The sequence below is a fragment of the Phaenicophaeus curvirostris genome, chromosome 4, assembly GCF_032191515.1.
Source record: "Phaenicophaeus curvirostris isolate KB17595 chromosome 4, BPBGC_Pcur_1.0, whole genome shotgun sequence".
Taxonomy (NCBI): Eukaryota; Metazoa; Chordata; class Aves; order Cuculiformes; family Cuculidae; genus Phaenicophaeus; species Phaenicophaeus curvirostris.
In genome coordinates, this window is record NC_091395.1 from 28,514,913 (window position 1) to 28,533,105 (window position 18,193).

Consider the following 18,193-nt stretch of genomic DNA (forward strand, 5'->3'; position numbering starts at 1 on the left):
TAACTGCCTCGTTTCTGATACCAGCATCTCTGGCCAAACTCCCCTCCCAAACTGCCAAAGGGGACGTGCACACACACACATGCTGCCCTCCCACCCCCTTTACTTTTCATTCCAAAAGACGATCTCGATAATCAAAATAGTTTAAGTTGTGAAAAATCAAGTAGCTGCATCTTTTTGCAGAAAAAGACTTTGTGTGGAAATACTTTCAAGCAAATTTTCTACTAGACTTTTTCACTGTCTCTGACATCAGAGATATGACAAATATTTTTAAAAAATAAACGTCTGAGACATCCCAAAGGCAGAAAAGTAAAGCATCAGCACTTCTTCCTTAAATGAAGGATCTGGAAAGAGATACCAGAAAACACTGATAAGACTTTTTCAAACTCCATGTATTTCTCTATATAGGTATAAAGAGATACAAGAAGCACAGCTCAAAGCATCCAGAGAACGTGCCAATGGAGAAGAGGCAGTTCTACACCAGAGACCTGACCTTTCTGCACAAGAACCTTGTTTAAACAATATTGCCAGGGCAAGTCATTCTGCTAGCTTAAGTCTGAGAATGTGTGTTTGTCTTGCTATCAAAGCTAAGGGCTGTAAGGCTACTGTTGACTAAAGCACTAGGAGTCACAGAGGCCTCATGGTATTACTGCTTATACTCAATTAAAGCTGAATTCAGGATAGATAATTTTGAATACAAACAGTGACCCTGCAAACCTCTTTGCCCTGAAAAAATACATGGGCTCCGTATAAGAGTATTTTGAAATCTCCCTGCTTTGAAGTCATGGGCTGAATACTCAACAGTCTCAATAAAACCTGACAGTGAGCAATTTTAGAGGCAACTGAACTGTAGCAAAGATGTGGATAACCATGGTCTCAGGAACATATCAACACAGAATTATTTAGGAATCAACCTGTTGTCTTCTGAAATCCACCACATATGCAAATGACAAAAACATTCCCAGCTTTCTGAAGGCAAGGTACACTTAATTATTCCTTCCTGTGCTAAGGCAGCAAACAGGTGAGAGGATAAAGAAACTACTACTGCAGACAAAAACCATCCTTGGAGTGGACCCAGGGCACACTGGGCCTTTCAGAGCAATCTTTGTTCTCTCTACAAATTTTTTGATTAGTAAGCAATAAGAAAAGCAGCTCCATGATTTAAAAATTTAAAGAGTCATCTGTAATTTCTTCCATGGCTACTTGCTGCCACCACTGCAAAAAAACCCCTACCTTGTTACACTGGCCTCCCCCATCATTACAAAACAGACCTTTCTGCCTGTTCAAAGAGCAGTGAACATCAAACAGGTTTATGTGAGGCTTCAGCTCAGAAGCACCCTCACCGATTTCATGGTTTTCAAGATGTACAGAAAACAACACCAGAAACAAATTACATGCAGCAAGTATTACTGTAACTTCACATCTTTCATTCATACATGTATTTTCAGTGTGTCACACCTGATCTTCTAAACTGGAAGCCATCTGCAATGCTCCCTATTTTAACTATATATAACTAATTAATTCAAGCTACAAATACAAGTTTTTGTCATTTTGAAAGGACAGAAAAAAATTGAGAATCACTCTGACACACTTTTTTAGCAAAGCCATGGTTCACAAAACTGCATCTTGCCCCTGACCTCTCAACACAGTCACCACTTTACTTGTGAAGCATACTGTAAATCGACATAGATAGGCAGACGTTTAGTAATGTATCCAATTAAAAAAAAGAAAATGTGTCCAAAGTGAGGTGATTTATACCATCACTTTCAGACATGCTTACTCTTACCTAAATATTTTATACAACAGCTGTGATTAGTGTGATTTTTGCTGCCAAGATTTTTTTCTGTGAGCTCATATTAAAAGGATGTGAAACAGCATTCTTAGATCAACAAAAATGGCCAAAAGGCAGGGCCTACATACCAGAAATCAAAGTGGTTTATTTCAAACATTGTGATCTGCAACAAAGTTTAAGGATATATAGTAGCTTAAATTGGTCTACTATTAAATCAAAACCCTTGAAAAGTAACCATAGCCTTCCAGGATAGGAACTTTCAGGACAAGCAGCATTCAGAAATAATGTGTCCCTCAAAAGTATGCCAATGTTAGTTTTCTATTGGCAGTATCCACAAAGTCCCATCTAGAAAATCTTAATGTGCACAGTGATAACCTTAAAATGCTGGCCTGGCTGGGTAAAAAAAACTATCAACCAAAAAAGACCAAAAGAAAAGTAATCCTTCTTTAAAATTTGCCCAATGCTTTCGAGGTGCTGAGGGGCATGGTTGAGGAGCTGAGGGGCATGGCATAGTTATTGATGGGAACGGTTAGGCTCTGTGATCCTGTGGGTCTTTTCCAACCTAGTGATTCTGTGAGTTTTTTTCCATCATATCCAAACCATAAAGATCTCCCAGGAAAACCATGGGCAACTGAACTAGGAATAGATGAAGACTGCTGAAACAGATCAGCTTTTTCCAATGACATTAGTATTACTATCAACCTTCCACTCTTCCCCTAACAATTCCAGTAAATCAGTCAACAATATATCTATATAAGACAAGAGATCCAACCCTGGACTTAAGTGACATTAAGAAACAAATTCAACGCCTAGGAATGATGAGGCCTTTACATGCTCATGACTTTCTACACACTCCCACATCATGAACACCATGTGTTGTTTTTTCTGGTTTGTTTTGGGTTTTGGGTTGGTTATTTTTGTTGGTTGGTTGTTTTTTCTGGTAACAGCGTGAGACTGCATAAATTCAGATGCAGAACAAAAACCCTCAAACAATCACTGAGGGCTCAAAGGTATAGTTTGAGGGAAGTCTTGCCAGAGAACCGTGGGGATTTGTCTAATGTTTAAGATTAACAGCTCTTATTCAGAATTATAAGCAAGTCTTGAAGTGAACCTGAAGAGAAAATTGTGATGCGCCTCGATACAAAAATGTAGTTATGAGTGTATATTTTTTCCATACCACCAGATTTCTCATCTACAACATTCAGAATCACTATTGCTAACCCATTACTATTTGCTTCAACTTCTGGGCAAAGAAGGAATCAGTAAGAACAGAAATCACTTAAGGACCCACATATAAAACAATCCTGAGTTTTACAAAGCAAATTCTCTTTTTTTTGTTCTGTTTGAATTTGAATTTCTGTCTGCCTCCTTATCTTTTCCCTTGCAAAGCATGTTAATTTCAGTTTTGCGTTATTACAATAAACAAGCAATAGTATAACTTTTAGCATATGCTTTCATAAACTTTCTCAACAAATTTACTTCACTGAATTAGCTACAGCTTCTGAAATCTGGTTCTGCCTTTGTTTTTTTGTTAAAACATACCTTCATCATTGAACTTTAAACCAGCAGCTATTGCTTCATCCATTGTGTGTGTTGATTCTATCAACTGTAAAAAGAAAGTCAACTGCTAATCCATTTGAACAGAGTAGGAAAATGACAGATCAGTGTGACTGAAAAATAATTTGAAAAACATCCCAAAGATGGATGTATTATAAAATCCAAGAACAAAATTAACAGGTACCAAATTAGACAAACTGATCACATAAGATGTATTTGGAAACACTTCAAAATAAATTACTGGAAAACTTATTTTAATATAATCTTATTTACTACCGCCTTTTTTTCCTAGTTCATCAATATATAGTTCAGGTTTACTTAAAAGCTTTTGTCAAAAAATATTCAATACTAGTACCACAAAAGTACATGACCCAAAATAATTTCTCAGCTTAGAAAGTGTCTGTATATTGTCACATTGGTTGATTTCATGGAAGTACATGCATGAAACTTCTAATATGCATTAAGGTTTATCTATACTTTCTTGCAGTCCTAGATTCTTTCTACATCCATGTGTAACCTCAAAAAAGATCATTTTTTACAAATTAATTGGATGTTGAGACTTCTAGAACGCTTTTTGCAAATGTGATAACAGCAACAGAAGCAAATGGCCTGAAGGTTACAATATGAAAAAAAAACCACAAAAAATGAAGTTATGAGGAAACTTGAGTCTCATGTATCTGTCCACATCTGCAAACATCATCTTACAATATTGCTATAAGCATAAAATCTCCTTTTCAAAAGGCTCATGATTTTTCCCTAATAAACTTCATCAGTTGCCTAGGGCTTGTCAGAACAGACTGTTCCAGATCCTTCATGAAGGAACAATAGCTTTGCGTAATATTCCTCCATCTTCCTTCAAAACTGTTGTGGATATGGAACTGCAGACAAAAACTTGCCTAGCCTCTATGTACTACAAAGTTCTGCTGATACAGGAACTACCTTACACTCTCCTAAGAATTAATACCATCAGCACTACATACTACTGAGTAGTTAAAGACACCACTGAAGTCACAAAACAGCAGTTTGACACACCACGTGTCACGCAGTTCCTAAGCTATGATGAACTATAACCACTCTGATTTAAATACATTCTACATGGCCAAAAACTGAAACTTTATACATTTTGGTCATCTACAATGTAAATTTTATTACTAAGTTCAGAAGAAAAAGGGTTGCTATTTGCTAGAGTAGAAAGCCTAAATACAAGGCTTGATCCAGTGGGGAAAAAAACCAACCAGCAAGGTAAAATTTCTACATTTCTCTAATGATATTTCAACAACTCAGAAATTAACAGATTAAGTTCAAACACATTAACCTTTGAAAACTGAAGCTAGTGAAAATCTTGTTAAATATCAGCATTGAAAAGTAAATTTCCTAAAAATATATTTTACTGCAAGGAGATATTTTACTGTAATAAGTTACTATAATGCCACTGTTTACTTGTACTGTACATTGGACAATGGCCAAGAGTATCTCAGGTTCACACGTCAGCATAATTAGAAGAAATTTCAGTCAGTTCAAACTTGCTCTCTTTTTGCCTCACTGGAAGGACTAAAGGGTTTGAGTATTAAATTTCATAAATGCTAGGGTGCAACGTTTCACCTTCTGGAGAAGATGGCAATGATTACATTCACTCTGCATTTAATCTGTCAGCTGCACTCCAACAACAGCAGTCATTAAGAGTTGTCAGCCAAGATAACCATAACTAAGATTAAATGTCACTGAAAGAAGCAACAGAAGATTTTTCTATACACTAGAATCCACTGTTTCTGAGTTGATACAGAGTTTATATTTTTATATATATATACACACACATATATAAAGTGTGTGTGCATATTAATTATTGTATATACACAAGTGTGCATATACATGTACGTATGCCTGTGTATATGGACACATAACAAAGCTGTTGTTCCCCTAAAATACATTACTTCCATATACGCTTTTGCTTATAAAAATTAAGGTTGTTCCCACTAATAAGTATTTTGTAGGCAGTGTTTATAGTCATCAAAATAAATCAAAAGAACAGAGTGTTATTACTTGTAGCAATTCTTGGTCACTCCTCTGGGGAAAAAGTTCCTTCAGTGTCTGCAGCTTTGCATCTCTGATGTCATCCTCTACATCCTTCTCTGCAGCTGATGGCTGATCCCCACCATTTACATATGGCAGCTGGGGTAGCTCATCTTCATCCTGTGCATCATCATCATCATCAGAGCTACATGGAGGAGGAGAAAAAAAGATTAACATTTATTCTAGCTTATGAATACCTTACCAGAACGTTACTGTAAACCAAAAGCAACAAGATTGCACAAAATGTGTTTACATGCATTCAGTAACACTGAATCAACTTGTACCCGGAATAACACCTCCTATTCAGGACAAAATAAAACATATATGATTAAGCACAGTCTTCTGTTTGCAGTAAACACATTTGAACTTAACAAAGGAAAAGAAGAAAGGAGGGACTTAAAGGAAATACCCTGACTTACCTTCATATTGCACTATAAAAGGTGACTTGCCAATTTAGCAACAACCATCTTAACACATTTAATCATTTCAGCTACCTCAAGGATATCAGACCATCTCAAGTTTGTCACAAACAGTCTTACTAATCATTTATTTGCCCAACAGATAAACAGATGTGGAGAAGCTATTTGCAGAAAATTTCCAGGTGAAGTATCAACTCTCTGTCCTAGTTCCCAGCTCACTGAGAAAGAAAATTCAAAGATCCTTATGCAGCATCTTGGAACACTTACACATGGGAAGAAGATTCCTGAAAACAGCAAAGTTCTGAACTTACTGGAATATCTATTCTTGTAGCTAACCTGCAGGAAAAGCAATCCCTACTGTTTTTCCCAATATTCAGCTGCACATACAAGACTCAACATAAGCACAGGTCTCCCATCCTACTGCCCTCCATAGACACATAAAAGTCTCCTTTCCTACATGAAATTTAATTGAACTGTTTGGAGTTTGCTATTTCATAGGGACTTCATCATCAGAAAGACTAGCCTGCCTTGACTAAAAAGAAACCTCGTTTTCCTCACTGTATCTTTCTTTAGCAGTTGCAACAGGCAGACTGCAATGCAATTCTGAAAAAAGCAGTAGCATGCCACTTATGTAGAAGATATATGTTATTTTGAGACAATTGTTCATCAAATAATGCTTTTCTCCCTATCCTGTTCAAAATGCACACACAACCACATGGACTCTCTGGTTGTGCCTCTTAAAGGGAAAAAAACCCTTCAAAACAAACAAACAAAAAACCTAACAAATTCATCTTCAACCCACCAAGCCATCTAGTTGTAAGCTTCAGAAGGTGAACAAAGCATTCACTTTAAAAAAAGTCTTAGTGAAACGGATTATTAAAATCCTATTTCAAATCTTTTTGCCTGATAAGGAAAAAATGCTTTGTTTTGTTTTTTTTATAAACTGCATTTTAAAAAGAAAATTAATGCAAATGGGAAGAGTAAGACTGCAATTACCCTATTCTTCCCTATCACGGATTAATATCTATATACTAGTCAACAAAGACAGAGCTGCATAATCTTGTCCTGTCTAAATTCACATTCTTATCAAACATGAAGAAACCGCTAAACAAGTATGACTCCAACCACAAAACCTTGTATCAGTGTTTTGCTTTTTTCCACCAGAGTCCAGACAGTGACTCTGGTAGTCAAGCTTTACACTTTGTTTTAGGAAAGGCATACTTTAAGCTTTATCCTTTATTCAGGATAAAAGATACTGGGACACCTTGAAAAAAGAAAAAAATCCACAAAACCCCCACTTACACTAGGCAACACATGCAGAGTGTAAAGACACTCAATTGACTGATTTCGTGCAAAGCCAGGCTAAGTTCAGAACATGTCGCAGCTCTCAATTCATTTATTAGCCCCTTTCACCTGTGAGACAGCTCAGTGGGTTCTGTACACATAAACTATCACCTGAGCCAACACACTCTGCAAAAACATTGGGCACTGGCGTGCTTGGTGTATGAGACACCAGCGGCTACACAGGAATAATGAAAAGTATAAAAGCATGTAGCTTATGCTCATCGATCCCACTAGAAGCCACTTTGCTGTACATCTCTCAGTCCCAGTAATCAGAATACAGCATAGAAATAGCAAGCTGTGGCTCTGCGAGTTGGATCCTGCACGGCTCATAAGCGTCAGCTCCATGCGGTACAAAACCTCGCATACTGCTTTCAAATCTGGTTGTTCCCAGAAGCAGCATAACTATGTTTATACAGCACAGTAGACAAGCCAATTCAGTGCATGCAACCAGCTTGCTGTCTCTGTATCCTTGCACGGTCTACAACCTAAACCACAGACAGAAACAGGAGTTCACTTACTACTAAATTTTCTTTTCTCACCAAGAATCTTCCTTAAGTTGAAACTTCTGGGAAGATGCACTAAAAGATGTTCAAGAATTTCAGATAATAGCACCAGGGAAAAGCATTATTTTATTTCTGCTGACAAGCTCCAGTAACTCCATGCTCCACATAAAGACTGAAAATCTGACAAGAGACTACACCCATTAAGGTTGCTATCCCCCTAAGTTTTCCGCAGATTAACTCAGCCAGACTATCAAAAAAGCAGGTTAAGTCATTTTGTTTTGCTTAGCAGAAGAACATTTAAGGGGCACAAACAATTGGGACATTTCTGTCACACACACATAACTGCCAGGTAATAAATAGCAGAGACTTGTTTAAACCATTTCAGTGGTTGTGTGAGACATCTTTCTAAGTTCTGTCTCTCCTGCACTCTCAATGCTGTCCTTTTAGCAACCACACAAGTAATTTTTGCACACTGTCCTCTCAGCTCCCAGCTTATTCAAATATATTCATTTCCAAATCACCAAAAAAAAGTTTTTACAAAGCATAGGAAACACATCATGCAACTAATACTTACCTTTGACTCGGGAACTCTCATATTATACACTGAAGCTCTACTTGCTTTCCTGTCCACTATGATTTCATAAAAAAATGAAACAAGCTAAAACTAACTCTGATATAGTTTAAAACTAGTAAAGTAAATATTTTACAGTTAAGCTTTCAAGTGCCATTAAAAGGATTTCAAAGGGACAAATGCACAAACATACAATGAACATGACACTTATTCAACATTATAGAACTCCTCCTTTGTAAGTGTCTTTAAATGGCTTAAGAGCTGGATTCTTCTTCCCTGGAAATCCAATAAAGCTCAGTTAGGGGCAGCTAAATTACAAATCTGTAAACCAGAACCCAGCCTCCAATTTTCAACTCAGTAGTTCAGTTTAGAACATCACATCAGTTTGCATATACATTACAGAAAACTGGCTTAAAGCTTACATTACAATCACATCTATTTCTGAAGTTGTGTTTTCTTTTGCAGCACTGAAGTTTCTCGGTTCATCTTCGCTGTCTGAAGTCAAATCTAGGACCTGTACCACTCTTCGACACTTGAAATAAGGTTCCTCACTTGCCCTCTCGTCTTCAGGAGTTTCTGGGACGGTGGGATACTCTGCGCAAGTCATTTCAACAGGAGAAAAGACAGGAGACAATGACTTATGATTTATGACTTCAATTTTGTACTGAAAGCACCAGATAGCTATGATTTCTTTCTCATACACAGTAGCCATTTAAACAGAACTCAATTCTTTAATGCATGGAAAACTCCTGTAAGCTGCATTCCTTACAGTGGTAATTTATCTGGCAAAAGATCCTCAGCCCCCTTATACCAAAGAAATACTTATATGACAAAGTTTAAGAAATCATGTATTTTAGGTTAATAACTACTTATAAATGCATTTTTATTTTTGGGAAAACAAATAACTAGCAAAATCCTGATCCAGGCTGATCAGGACACGGGTAGAAACATACTAGTGTATCGGATGGCTGGTTTATGGTCTGTTTGTCTCGACAGCATTACATTGCAGAAAATTACAATGGTACACTGAGGAATTTGACAGGTAAGCTACAACGCCTGGAAAGATATAGCCTATTTTGACAGTCTTTTCTACATTATGCTGCAGATGGCCCTTAACAAGATAACTTAGCATATGGAAGGATGCTCTATGTTAGATAGAAGGCATCAAGATATACCAAATCTAGACATGATCAGAATATGTCATTATGAAGACATCTTGTTAATCACACACTGCCTTCAATGACAACTGCAAAATTGACCCACTCTACATGCCTTAGCACATAACAAACATGTTAAGAACTGAGAAGTTAATAAGACAACCAAAAACATAAGCAGCCAGTCTATTAGTATAATTCCTGTATTAGTTGTGAATAATGCATGACTGTGTCCCCTAACGTTAGCTACACCAGAAACCGACTCCATGCACATATTTTGATAGAGAAACCACCACAACACAGCGAAATCTACACAAAACCTGACATACAAAATAGGTCTTGAACCTGGAGCAGAGAAAGAATTAGAACACTGTATGGTAGTGCGACCCTCCCTTGGGACACTTGCCAATCCAGGGTAAGTCGGGCTTGTCAGAGGAAAGAATTCCTATTGTGTCCTTATCTTTTTTTTTTTTTAAATGTAGCGAGTTGAAGCATTAAGCCATTCTTTTAATGAACTCGAAACTCCTGTGCCTGGGAAAGGGATCGATCATCAGTCATCTTCTGACAGCCTTCTACACCTGCTACCCGGATCGCAGCCTGAGTGGGACAATAACAGAACTATATGATCCGGAAAGTTCTGGACATATATAGCTGGTGGAAAATGCCAAAATTACCTTATCTGAGTTGCAGCCAAAATGGAAAAAACACTGACCAAAATTCATCATCTCCAATCCCATAAACAGCGATCCTAAGTGAGACCCTTGGAGCTTGGTGGCACCATAACAAGCTGCACTCACCATCTCTCCCTGAACAGGGGCACCTCTCAGGGTCATCTGCTAAGCCACATGATTTGAGGCCAGGCTCCTCAAATCGGCAATCATCTGCTGAGAACGCCAAAGCCTTGAAAGCAAGTATTTCACTAATCTTGAGAGCAGAGAAATTCTGGCAACCTTTGTGTAGCAAATATATACTTTAGCCAACATGCCTCTGTGTATTCGGATCCACATATTTGTGTATGTGTACACATCTGAGTGTGTGAGATTTGATTTAACCTTGTAGTAAGTATGGTGTGAACCTTGCCATTTTTGATTCTGTAATTAAGTCACTGTTTTGATTATAACAAATCTTTTTTAATCACTTTAACCAGTTGACGATTAACTGTTATTAGAAATCATAGATTCTGATTTTGTGGTCTACCTCAACAAATCCTAAATTGTTGCTAAATCAAAGTCTCATAAAATCCATCTGCAACACACTGTAAAACAAAACCAAAAAGGCTATGCTTTATTAGGCTTTGCCCTATCACGCTGTTTCAGCATAGTACCAGAGGCAGCTAAAGCCTAGTATGCTCTAACTGCATACATCGCATATTTCGAGGTGGTTTTAACTAAAACTTTGAAGCTCCCATACAAGCCTGGGGAACGTAAAATGCATGGTTCAATCTACTGCCCATGGAAGCTAGAACTGTTCTGCTACCACCTTTAGAAAAACTTAAGAAAAAAAACCCAATTTTTAGTTGATACAAGTAGACTAGAATGTGCACCTTCTAGTTCTTCTGCCTTTAAATCTGCATTAATCAGAACTAAATACACAATTGCCACATTTTAAGTGTGCCATTTCCTGTCAGTAATCAAAGAAAAACACTCAAGGCCTTTTGCAAAAGGTATGAACCTGATCTAGCACAGCAGTCGCATGCATTCAAGACTCCATTTCTTAGTACCGCTAAACAGTTTTTACAGCCAGTGATGAAAAGAACTGCTAAACACCACTAGTTGGTGAGCCGAGTGAGTAATTTTGTTTAAGACCAGACTAATTATGGACCCTGGAGGCATATGGCTGAGTTTTAATGATACAACTGTCAGCATTAGTCAGCATTAGAAGGATTTTACATCCTCATAATGTGAATACAGCATCACGGATCCTCTCTGCTCTAGCATGGCAATAATTTCTTAAAACTCACATGCCTATAATCCAAACACTGGTGGTGCTTTCTTAGCTGCTAACTCTGGAACCATAGTTTCTGCTAGAAATAAAGGTAGCTTCTTCTGCCTGTGTTCACTAAAGCAGAAATTTGTGGAGACAAGTTACTACAGAGTAACATCAGTTTTCAAAGCTGATTTTCCAGCAGAGACTAGACACCGAAGAGACTAGAATAAATTAATCTGATAATCAAATGCAGAAATTAGCTACATGGTGTCCAATTCCTTCATTCAACAGCTACCATTCTGTGATTCTATGCTTACAGTAATGATTTTTAGAAGAGGTAGAAGTCCCACTTTGCAAAGTAATCATGTTATCTTGAAAAGCCCATACATGTGTAAACTTAGGAAAGCCTAAAAATTATTAGTTCTGAAGCAGTAACACACTGTCTCAAGACAGGACTCCCTGCAACCAAGACCAGTATGTTTACAGTACAAAGTTCCTCAGTGGAACCTTCTTCTATCTATCCACGTCTGGAAGATGTCTGGAAGGAGATGTGTTGCAACTGACATAGTTGTACTGCTTTATTTGAAAACAGGATAAATTTTAAGACAAATACAGAAGAAGAGCAAGAAAGACCTCTGCGAATATATCAAACATTTTTATTAGATTTAAAGATAAACATGAGGGCAAATGTATTTCAGCAATTCCTCCCTAGCAAAGAATAATAAAGCAGAAAAAATCTGAAGGTTATAAAGTTCAGCTCACTGAGCAAGGGCTATCATAATGGGAAAGAAATAGAGGATGCATAAAAAGATGTGAAAGGAAATATCAAAACAAGTCTATAAGAAACATGAGAAATGCACATCTCCACTGAATTAAGAGAATTGATCAAGCCAGCTTTCATGATCTTTGCCTTATAGATTAGGCTATCTTGCATACATTTTCCTCCTTCAGGCAGGCTAGACACACAAATGACAGGTACTCATAATGGCTTTGCCAAGAAGCATCCTTACTAGATTTTTTTTTTAAATGCAATAACAAACAAGGAAAGCTTACAAGAAATAACACTGTTTTAAAAATAATTTTATTCTCAGTACACGGATCTGTTAGAGTGAGTCTAGAAGAGGGACACCAAGATGATCAGAGGGCTGGGGCACCTCCAATACAAGGGCAGACTGAGAGAGTTGGGGTTTTTCAGCCTAGGGAAGGCTCCAGGAAGACTTTATAGCAGCCTTCCAGTACTTAAAAGGGAGCCTACAGGAAAGCTGGGGAGGGCCTTTCTATCAAGGAATGCAGTGACAGGATGACAGGTAACAGTTTTAAGTTGAAAAAGAGGAAATTTAGATTAAATATTAGGAATAATTTTTTTACCGTAAGGATGGTGAGCCACTGAACAGGTTGCCCAGAGAAGTCATGGAAGGCCCATCTCTAGAGATGCTCAAGGCCAGGTTGGATGAGGCTCTGAGCAATCTGCTCTAGTGGAAGGTGTTCCTGCCTGTGACAGGGACGGGTGGAACTAGGTCTCTTTCAACCTAAACCATTCTATGGTTCTACAATTTAAATAGAAAGACTAATTCACTGTTTTACTTGGTAACTTCTCATTTTATTTTTACTTAAAACAGCAGCCACTGTTCAGTCTTTGTGACAACTTGCATTATTGATGAAATGCTGAGCTGCCTGGAAAAATTTTTCTTCCTCTCCAAAAACAATATTTCCTTCTTCTCTTCCCCCGCCTATTACACTGGACAGAATCCCTTATTAATGGGGGGAGAGGGTGCAGAAATCACATATGTCCTCATATTTAGTGCAAATAATATTACAGAGCAGTGAAAGACTAAACAGTTACTGCCACAGCATCCAAGTATTGGAGGCAGAATTTCCTGATTATAAATGCTTAAAAAGGACTATTAAGGAATGCCTATGACCATAAGACCAGTGTTTGACTGTAAAGGCCAGAAACCAAAAACACAGTAAACAACAAAAGCAAGACCCAGCAACACCTGATTTTTGCTATCATACAAAGCAACTCCATGAGAATAACTGCGTCAAACTGTCTATTATTATATGGAGACAGCGTGAAGTTACAGATAAAGGTATTCAAATGCACCTGTTTTTATAATGTTACAATAAATATTTTGTTTAGCTCAGTCAGAAATGCACAGCTTCAACTGCTCTTGAAAACCAAAATCACCTTGAAAGCGGTTTTTTAATCTTTTCTTTTTAATCATACGCAGTCTTTCTGGAAGAATATACCTTGTGCAGGGCCATAACACACTGCCCTAAATTCCAAATACAAGCTCCTACACAAACCATACATCACATTCAGAAAAAAACAGCCTCTCCTTTCCCAAATGAAAACAAAACTGAGGTAATACTTAAAGACTTACCACATTTACTAACACTGCACAACAACTGTCAAATGGAAAGTAATTTCCAAACAGTTTTGGAAATCGTTATCAAATACATGAAGCTCACGTATACAAGCTAATTAATATTTTGCTATCAAAGGTAAGTCTTTTTTTATGTGGTAAAATACTCACAAGTATCAGCGCTACTCCAACGTGCTTCTAAAAGAGACTATTTTAAAATGATGGTTACTTCAACATTTCTTCCTAAGAACCCCTTAAAATCACAATCCCGGTAAAAGTGAACAATATGATACTCAGATACGTAATCTGAACGTGCAGTCATTTGGGTTATACATTTGAATAGTACAGAGAGAATATCTACAAAAACAATCATTAATAATAGGATTATATATAGTAGTTTAACTTCACCCTCAAGTTTTTAATTCATTCTTGAAGCTTTGTAAACATGGTTTTAAAATACAAATCTCATTTTGAAACTCATGATAATAATTTGTATAAATACTAATACAGTTCTGCTCAGTTTCTACAACTGGGATATTCTCATTATCTTAGTACACCAGGCTATATACAGAATTAAACACCTAATCAAAACTTAAGAAGATGGTCCATTAAGAAACCAGTGAAGCTAACAGAAACAAAATGCATGTATTATTTAGTCAATAACACTATTTTTCATACAAAACTGTATTAAGCCACTACAATGCATTTTTCCAACTCTCCACCGAGTTATCTTTCTGATATAAGTTGATAACTGTCCCCATAGTTCGTTTCTACCACTCAGTTAAGTGATGTTCAAAATTACCACCACTTTGCTGCAAAGTCACTGCAAGCCTGCAGAATTTCTAATATACTGAAGTGTATAAAGACAATCAATTCTTCTGGTCATTGTACTACAAATTGATTATTGAAGAGTATGGTATACATGTTCAATACAAAGCAATAAACTTTATTACATACATACATAAGCAGGGTGTGAAACCACCTACCACTATTAGTTCATTTTGGGAAAACAAACCAAAAAAATTAGTTAACCAGACAATGGTGTTTCATGACACAATAGACATTATCTGACTGTTTTTTCCAAGATGAATAAAATTAAAACAATCATCTTAGATGCATAATCAGGACACTTGACAAAACAGAAATCTAAAGAAATCCCTAGGAAACAATACTGAACCATTTGCATTCCTGAAGGAAAAAGAAATCTGATTTTGAAATTCTTTTTACATATATGATTAGATGAAATCAAATACAAGAGGACAAAAAAGACCTCAGCTATTTAATATTTTTTTAATATTGAGCATTAGGACAAGTTATTTTTAGTTAATTTAATGTAAAGTGCTTCTGGTACAAAAGAGCTTTATACTTCGGCTTATATATTTAGCAGTAGAGAGAGTAATGTACAGTGCCATAAGCAGGTCAACACTGCAACTTTTCTGTGGTAAAACAAGAGAAAAAAAAATAGCTGTCCATTTTATTTAGCCCAAAGCAAAAAAAAAAAACTTCTGTCTTCCTGCTGTTAATTAGAAAACAAGGACAGGCATCTGCTAACTAAATCTATTTTCCTGTCTTACATTTAAATGCCTTGTATCTTGCAGAAAAATACTGAGATTTTTCTTTCAGCTTAATTTTTATAGATGTATAAAATGTTATATGATCTTTAAAATGGTTAATTAATTCCTTTAAATGGGTTACATAACAAAGATTAAGCATTAGGTAAATAAGAAGCAAGAGTAATTACATCTCAATTTTAAATGTTAACTAGCACCCCAGTTCTACACCAGCATCTGCATCCATGGGCTCTTATTTACGTTGGCCACTTGCTGAAATTCTGTCTGCACTACTACTCTACTCCATTTTACTGGTAGCTACCATCATCTCCCACTAGTTTTCCCCACAAGTACTTAGCCTTTTATGACAGTTCCGCTTTCAGGATGCCCTTCATCTTTCCTTTTATTACGTCATACCTAAAATTATACTCATGCCTCTAAATTGGACATTACTTCCCTTCTCCTCAGTCCTAACCCTGTAGAACAGAAGCAAGGAAGAGCAGTATTTTGAAAAAAAAACATCCTCCAAAGTTTGTTGGCATTGGTAGTTACGGTCTACCCACATACTTCCATGACAAAGTCAAGTCCACGTGGAGATTTAAGGAAAAAATATAATATTTAAAAAAAAATAAATCCCAAAGCAGCAAAAAACCCAAGCAGCACCATCCATTACTTCACAACTATGGTCACAGTGCAAGAAACGTACCTGCATTCAGTAACTCCTACACCACATAAGGCAGTGACTTATCCTGTAGGAAGTGTACTTCCTCAAAATGCTTTTTTTTTTCATGCAATCAATTACAAAACACACACACGCAGAAACCACAACTGACAGTTGCTTGCTTCACCTGTTAAGTTCTCTCTGCCACCAAAACATCCTGTCTGCTAGTGGACAGGCCACTTAACCCCAGACTGGCAACTCTCAAGTCATGATTTAAGAGGGTTTGCTGTCTGTTTCTTTTACACATAAAGCACCAATTTATTTTCACTAATGTAAACAGGACACCACTTCAGCCAACCGAAAACAGCTAACCTGCACAAAACCAAAATTCATAGAACAGTAGAACCGATCTTTGACAATATGGATTTAGCTCACCTTTAAAAGAGGAACTCCTCCTTGTACATGAAAAGTTCTCTATTATTGCACAGATAAGGTACTATGATAAAATGTTTTCCACCAAGGTAAAGGTGTATACAAAACAAATGTAGTGAAACTACACCAACTAATATTGTTGTTACATAACTGACTAAACACATAGTCAAAGTCTGTCTGATCTATCCAATAACGCTTCTTCCTTTACATCTGCATCAGAAATTATACAGAATTTCCAAAACGCAGAAAATAGCCAGCCACAAATAACTGTTGTTCTTCCATTCTTATTTCTTCAGTAAAAGAAAAGCTACTGGCAAATGTCATTATGCAACTGACAGTTGTTACAGTAATTTATTATTATTAACTGATGAATTCAAACAGAAACAGAACATTTCTAGTGTATCAGCCAACAAACTGATGAATTACCATTTAAGCAAGTTTTTCACATTCCCATGAAAAGCACAAGCTACTTCAAATTTGTAACTAAAAGTTGGGGTGAGCGGGGGGCGGGTAACGTTTCCTTTGAAAGCCTCGGGATACCATATTAGTATAAAATAAGTATCAATAAAAGCATAACATACTCTAGGCATTCAAATTGTAGCTTGTTTACTTAACTGAAAAAAAACCCATTGTTTCAACTTTAGTTATCAGAAGGTTTCTGACATGATACTAAATGCACAAGTTCCATTGCAGCAAGCACCACTACAAATAAGGACACTTACGTGGAAACGCAGGCATATAGGAAAGAATAAAAAGCTAATGAAAAAATAAAGACAAAAAATTATTTTATTTTTAGAAATTAAGTACTTGCACTGTTCTTATACTACATGCAAAACACGTAACTCACCAGTCATCGCCAGCGTATCCAGAACTAGAGTAAGTGGCCTGCTGCTATCATCTGTAAGTTCATCGTCTTCCCCTCCATCAGCAGAACCTGCCGCAGCAGAACTAGCTGCTGCCTTCACCTGGGCTGCCGAAGGAGACCCGCTGTCGCGGTCAGCGATTTTCCTCTTCCTCCCAAAGCGAAAGCGGTCCAGGTTGTACAGACTCATATTCTTCACCTATCGCGCCTGTCTACAGGAGAGAAGACAGACTCGACCGGGCAAATCCTGCGGCAACAGCTAGGAAAAGGAAAGAGAAGGCGAGGCTCGATCCGACAGGGCTTAGAGAAGCCCGGCGGAGCGGCCGGTTGGCACCGACGCTCCCCGGTTTCCACGGCAACGGGATAACTGCAACGCCGTCAAGCGGGAGGCGGACCTGCCAACCCCCTCCAACCGCCTTCCTCCCGCTCCCCCGGCCTCCCTCCTTCCCTCGGGAAAGGAAGGACCACGTACAACTCCTCGGTCTCACAACCCCTCGGCCCCGCACCCGGTCCCTTCTCCTCCCCGCACACACCTGCCGCGCAAGGAGCCGGGGCGGGCAGCGGAGTCCGGGGCGCCCCGGACTGGCCCCGAAGCACCTGACAGCGCGTGGTGAGCAGGGCTCTGGCGGGCAAGCCGAGCCCAGGCAAGCCGAGCCCAGCACAAACGCTCCCAATGGCGCCGGCGAGAGCCCGCTGCCTTCAGCACCCCCGCCGCGACAGCGCCGCGCGCGGTTATGACGTCACGGCCCCCTCCGCCAATCGCCTCGCCCGGGTGGGGCGGGGCGCACCGGCGCGAGCGCTTTCGCGCCATTTCTGTCGAGACGGGCGCGAGCCTGGGGCTTCACTTCCCGCCCCCGGCCACCCGCGCGAGTTTTTTAACTGTTGCAGTTTCATAACATTAAAATTAGGCCTTGGAAAGTAATAGAATATGCATAAGATTTCTGGGAAAATTGATACATACGCGTGTAAGTGGGAAGTATGTTCTGTAA

General features: G+C 38.2%; 1 protein-coding gene across 1 annotated transcript in view; it reads right to left on the minus strand.

Moving 5' to 3' along the window:
- Positions 1–17,909, minus strand: part of SMARCAD1 (SNF2 related chromatin remodeling ATPase with DExD box 1) — a 41,843-nt gene extending 23,934 nt beyond the window's left edge. Inside the window, exons 1-5 of the mRNA XM_069855620.1 lie at positions 17,738–17,909; positions 17,190–17,463; positions 8,676–8,847; positions 5,387–5,561; positions 3,332–3,395 (exon numbers count right to left, since the gene is read on the minus strand). Of these exons, the coding sequence (XP_069711721.1) occupies positions 3,332–3,395; positions 5,387–5,561; positions 8,676–8,847; positions 17,190–17,394 (616 nt within the window). The 5' untranslated portion in view covers positions 17,395–17,463; positions 17,738–17,909. The remainder of the gene's footprint in view (positions 1–3,331; positions 3,396–5,386; positions 5,562–8,675; positions 8,848–17,189; positions 17,464–17,737) is intronic.
- Between the last annotated feature and the right edge of the window lie 284 nt (positions 17,910–18,193).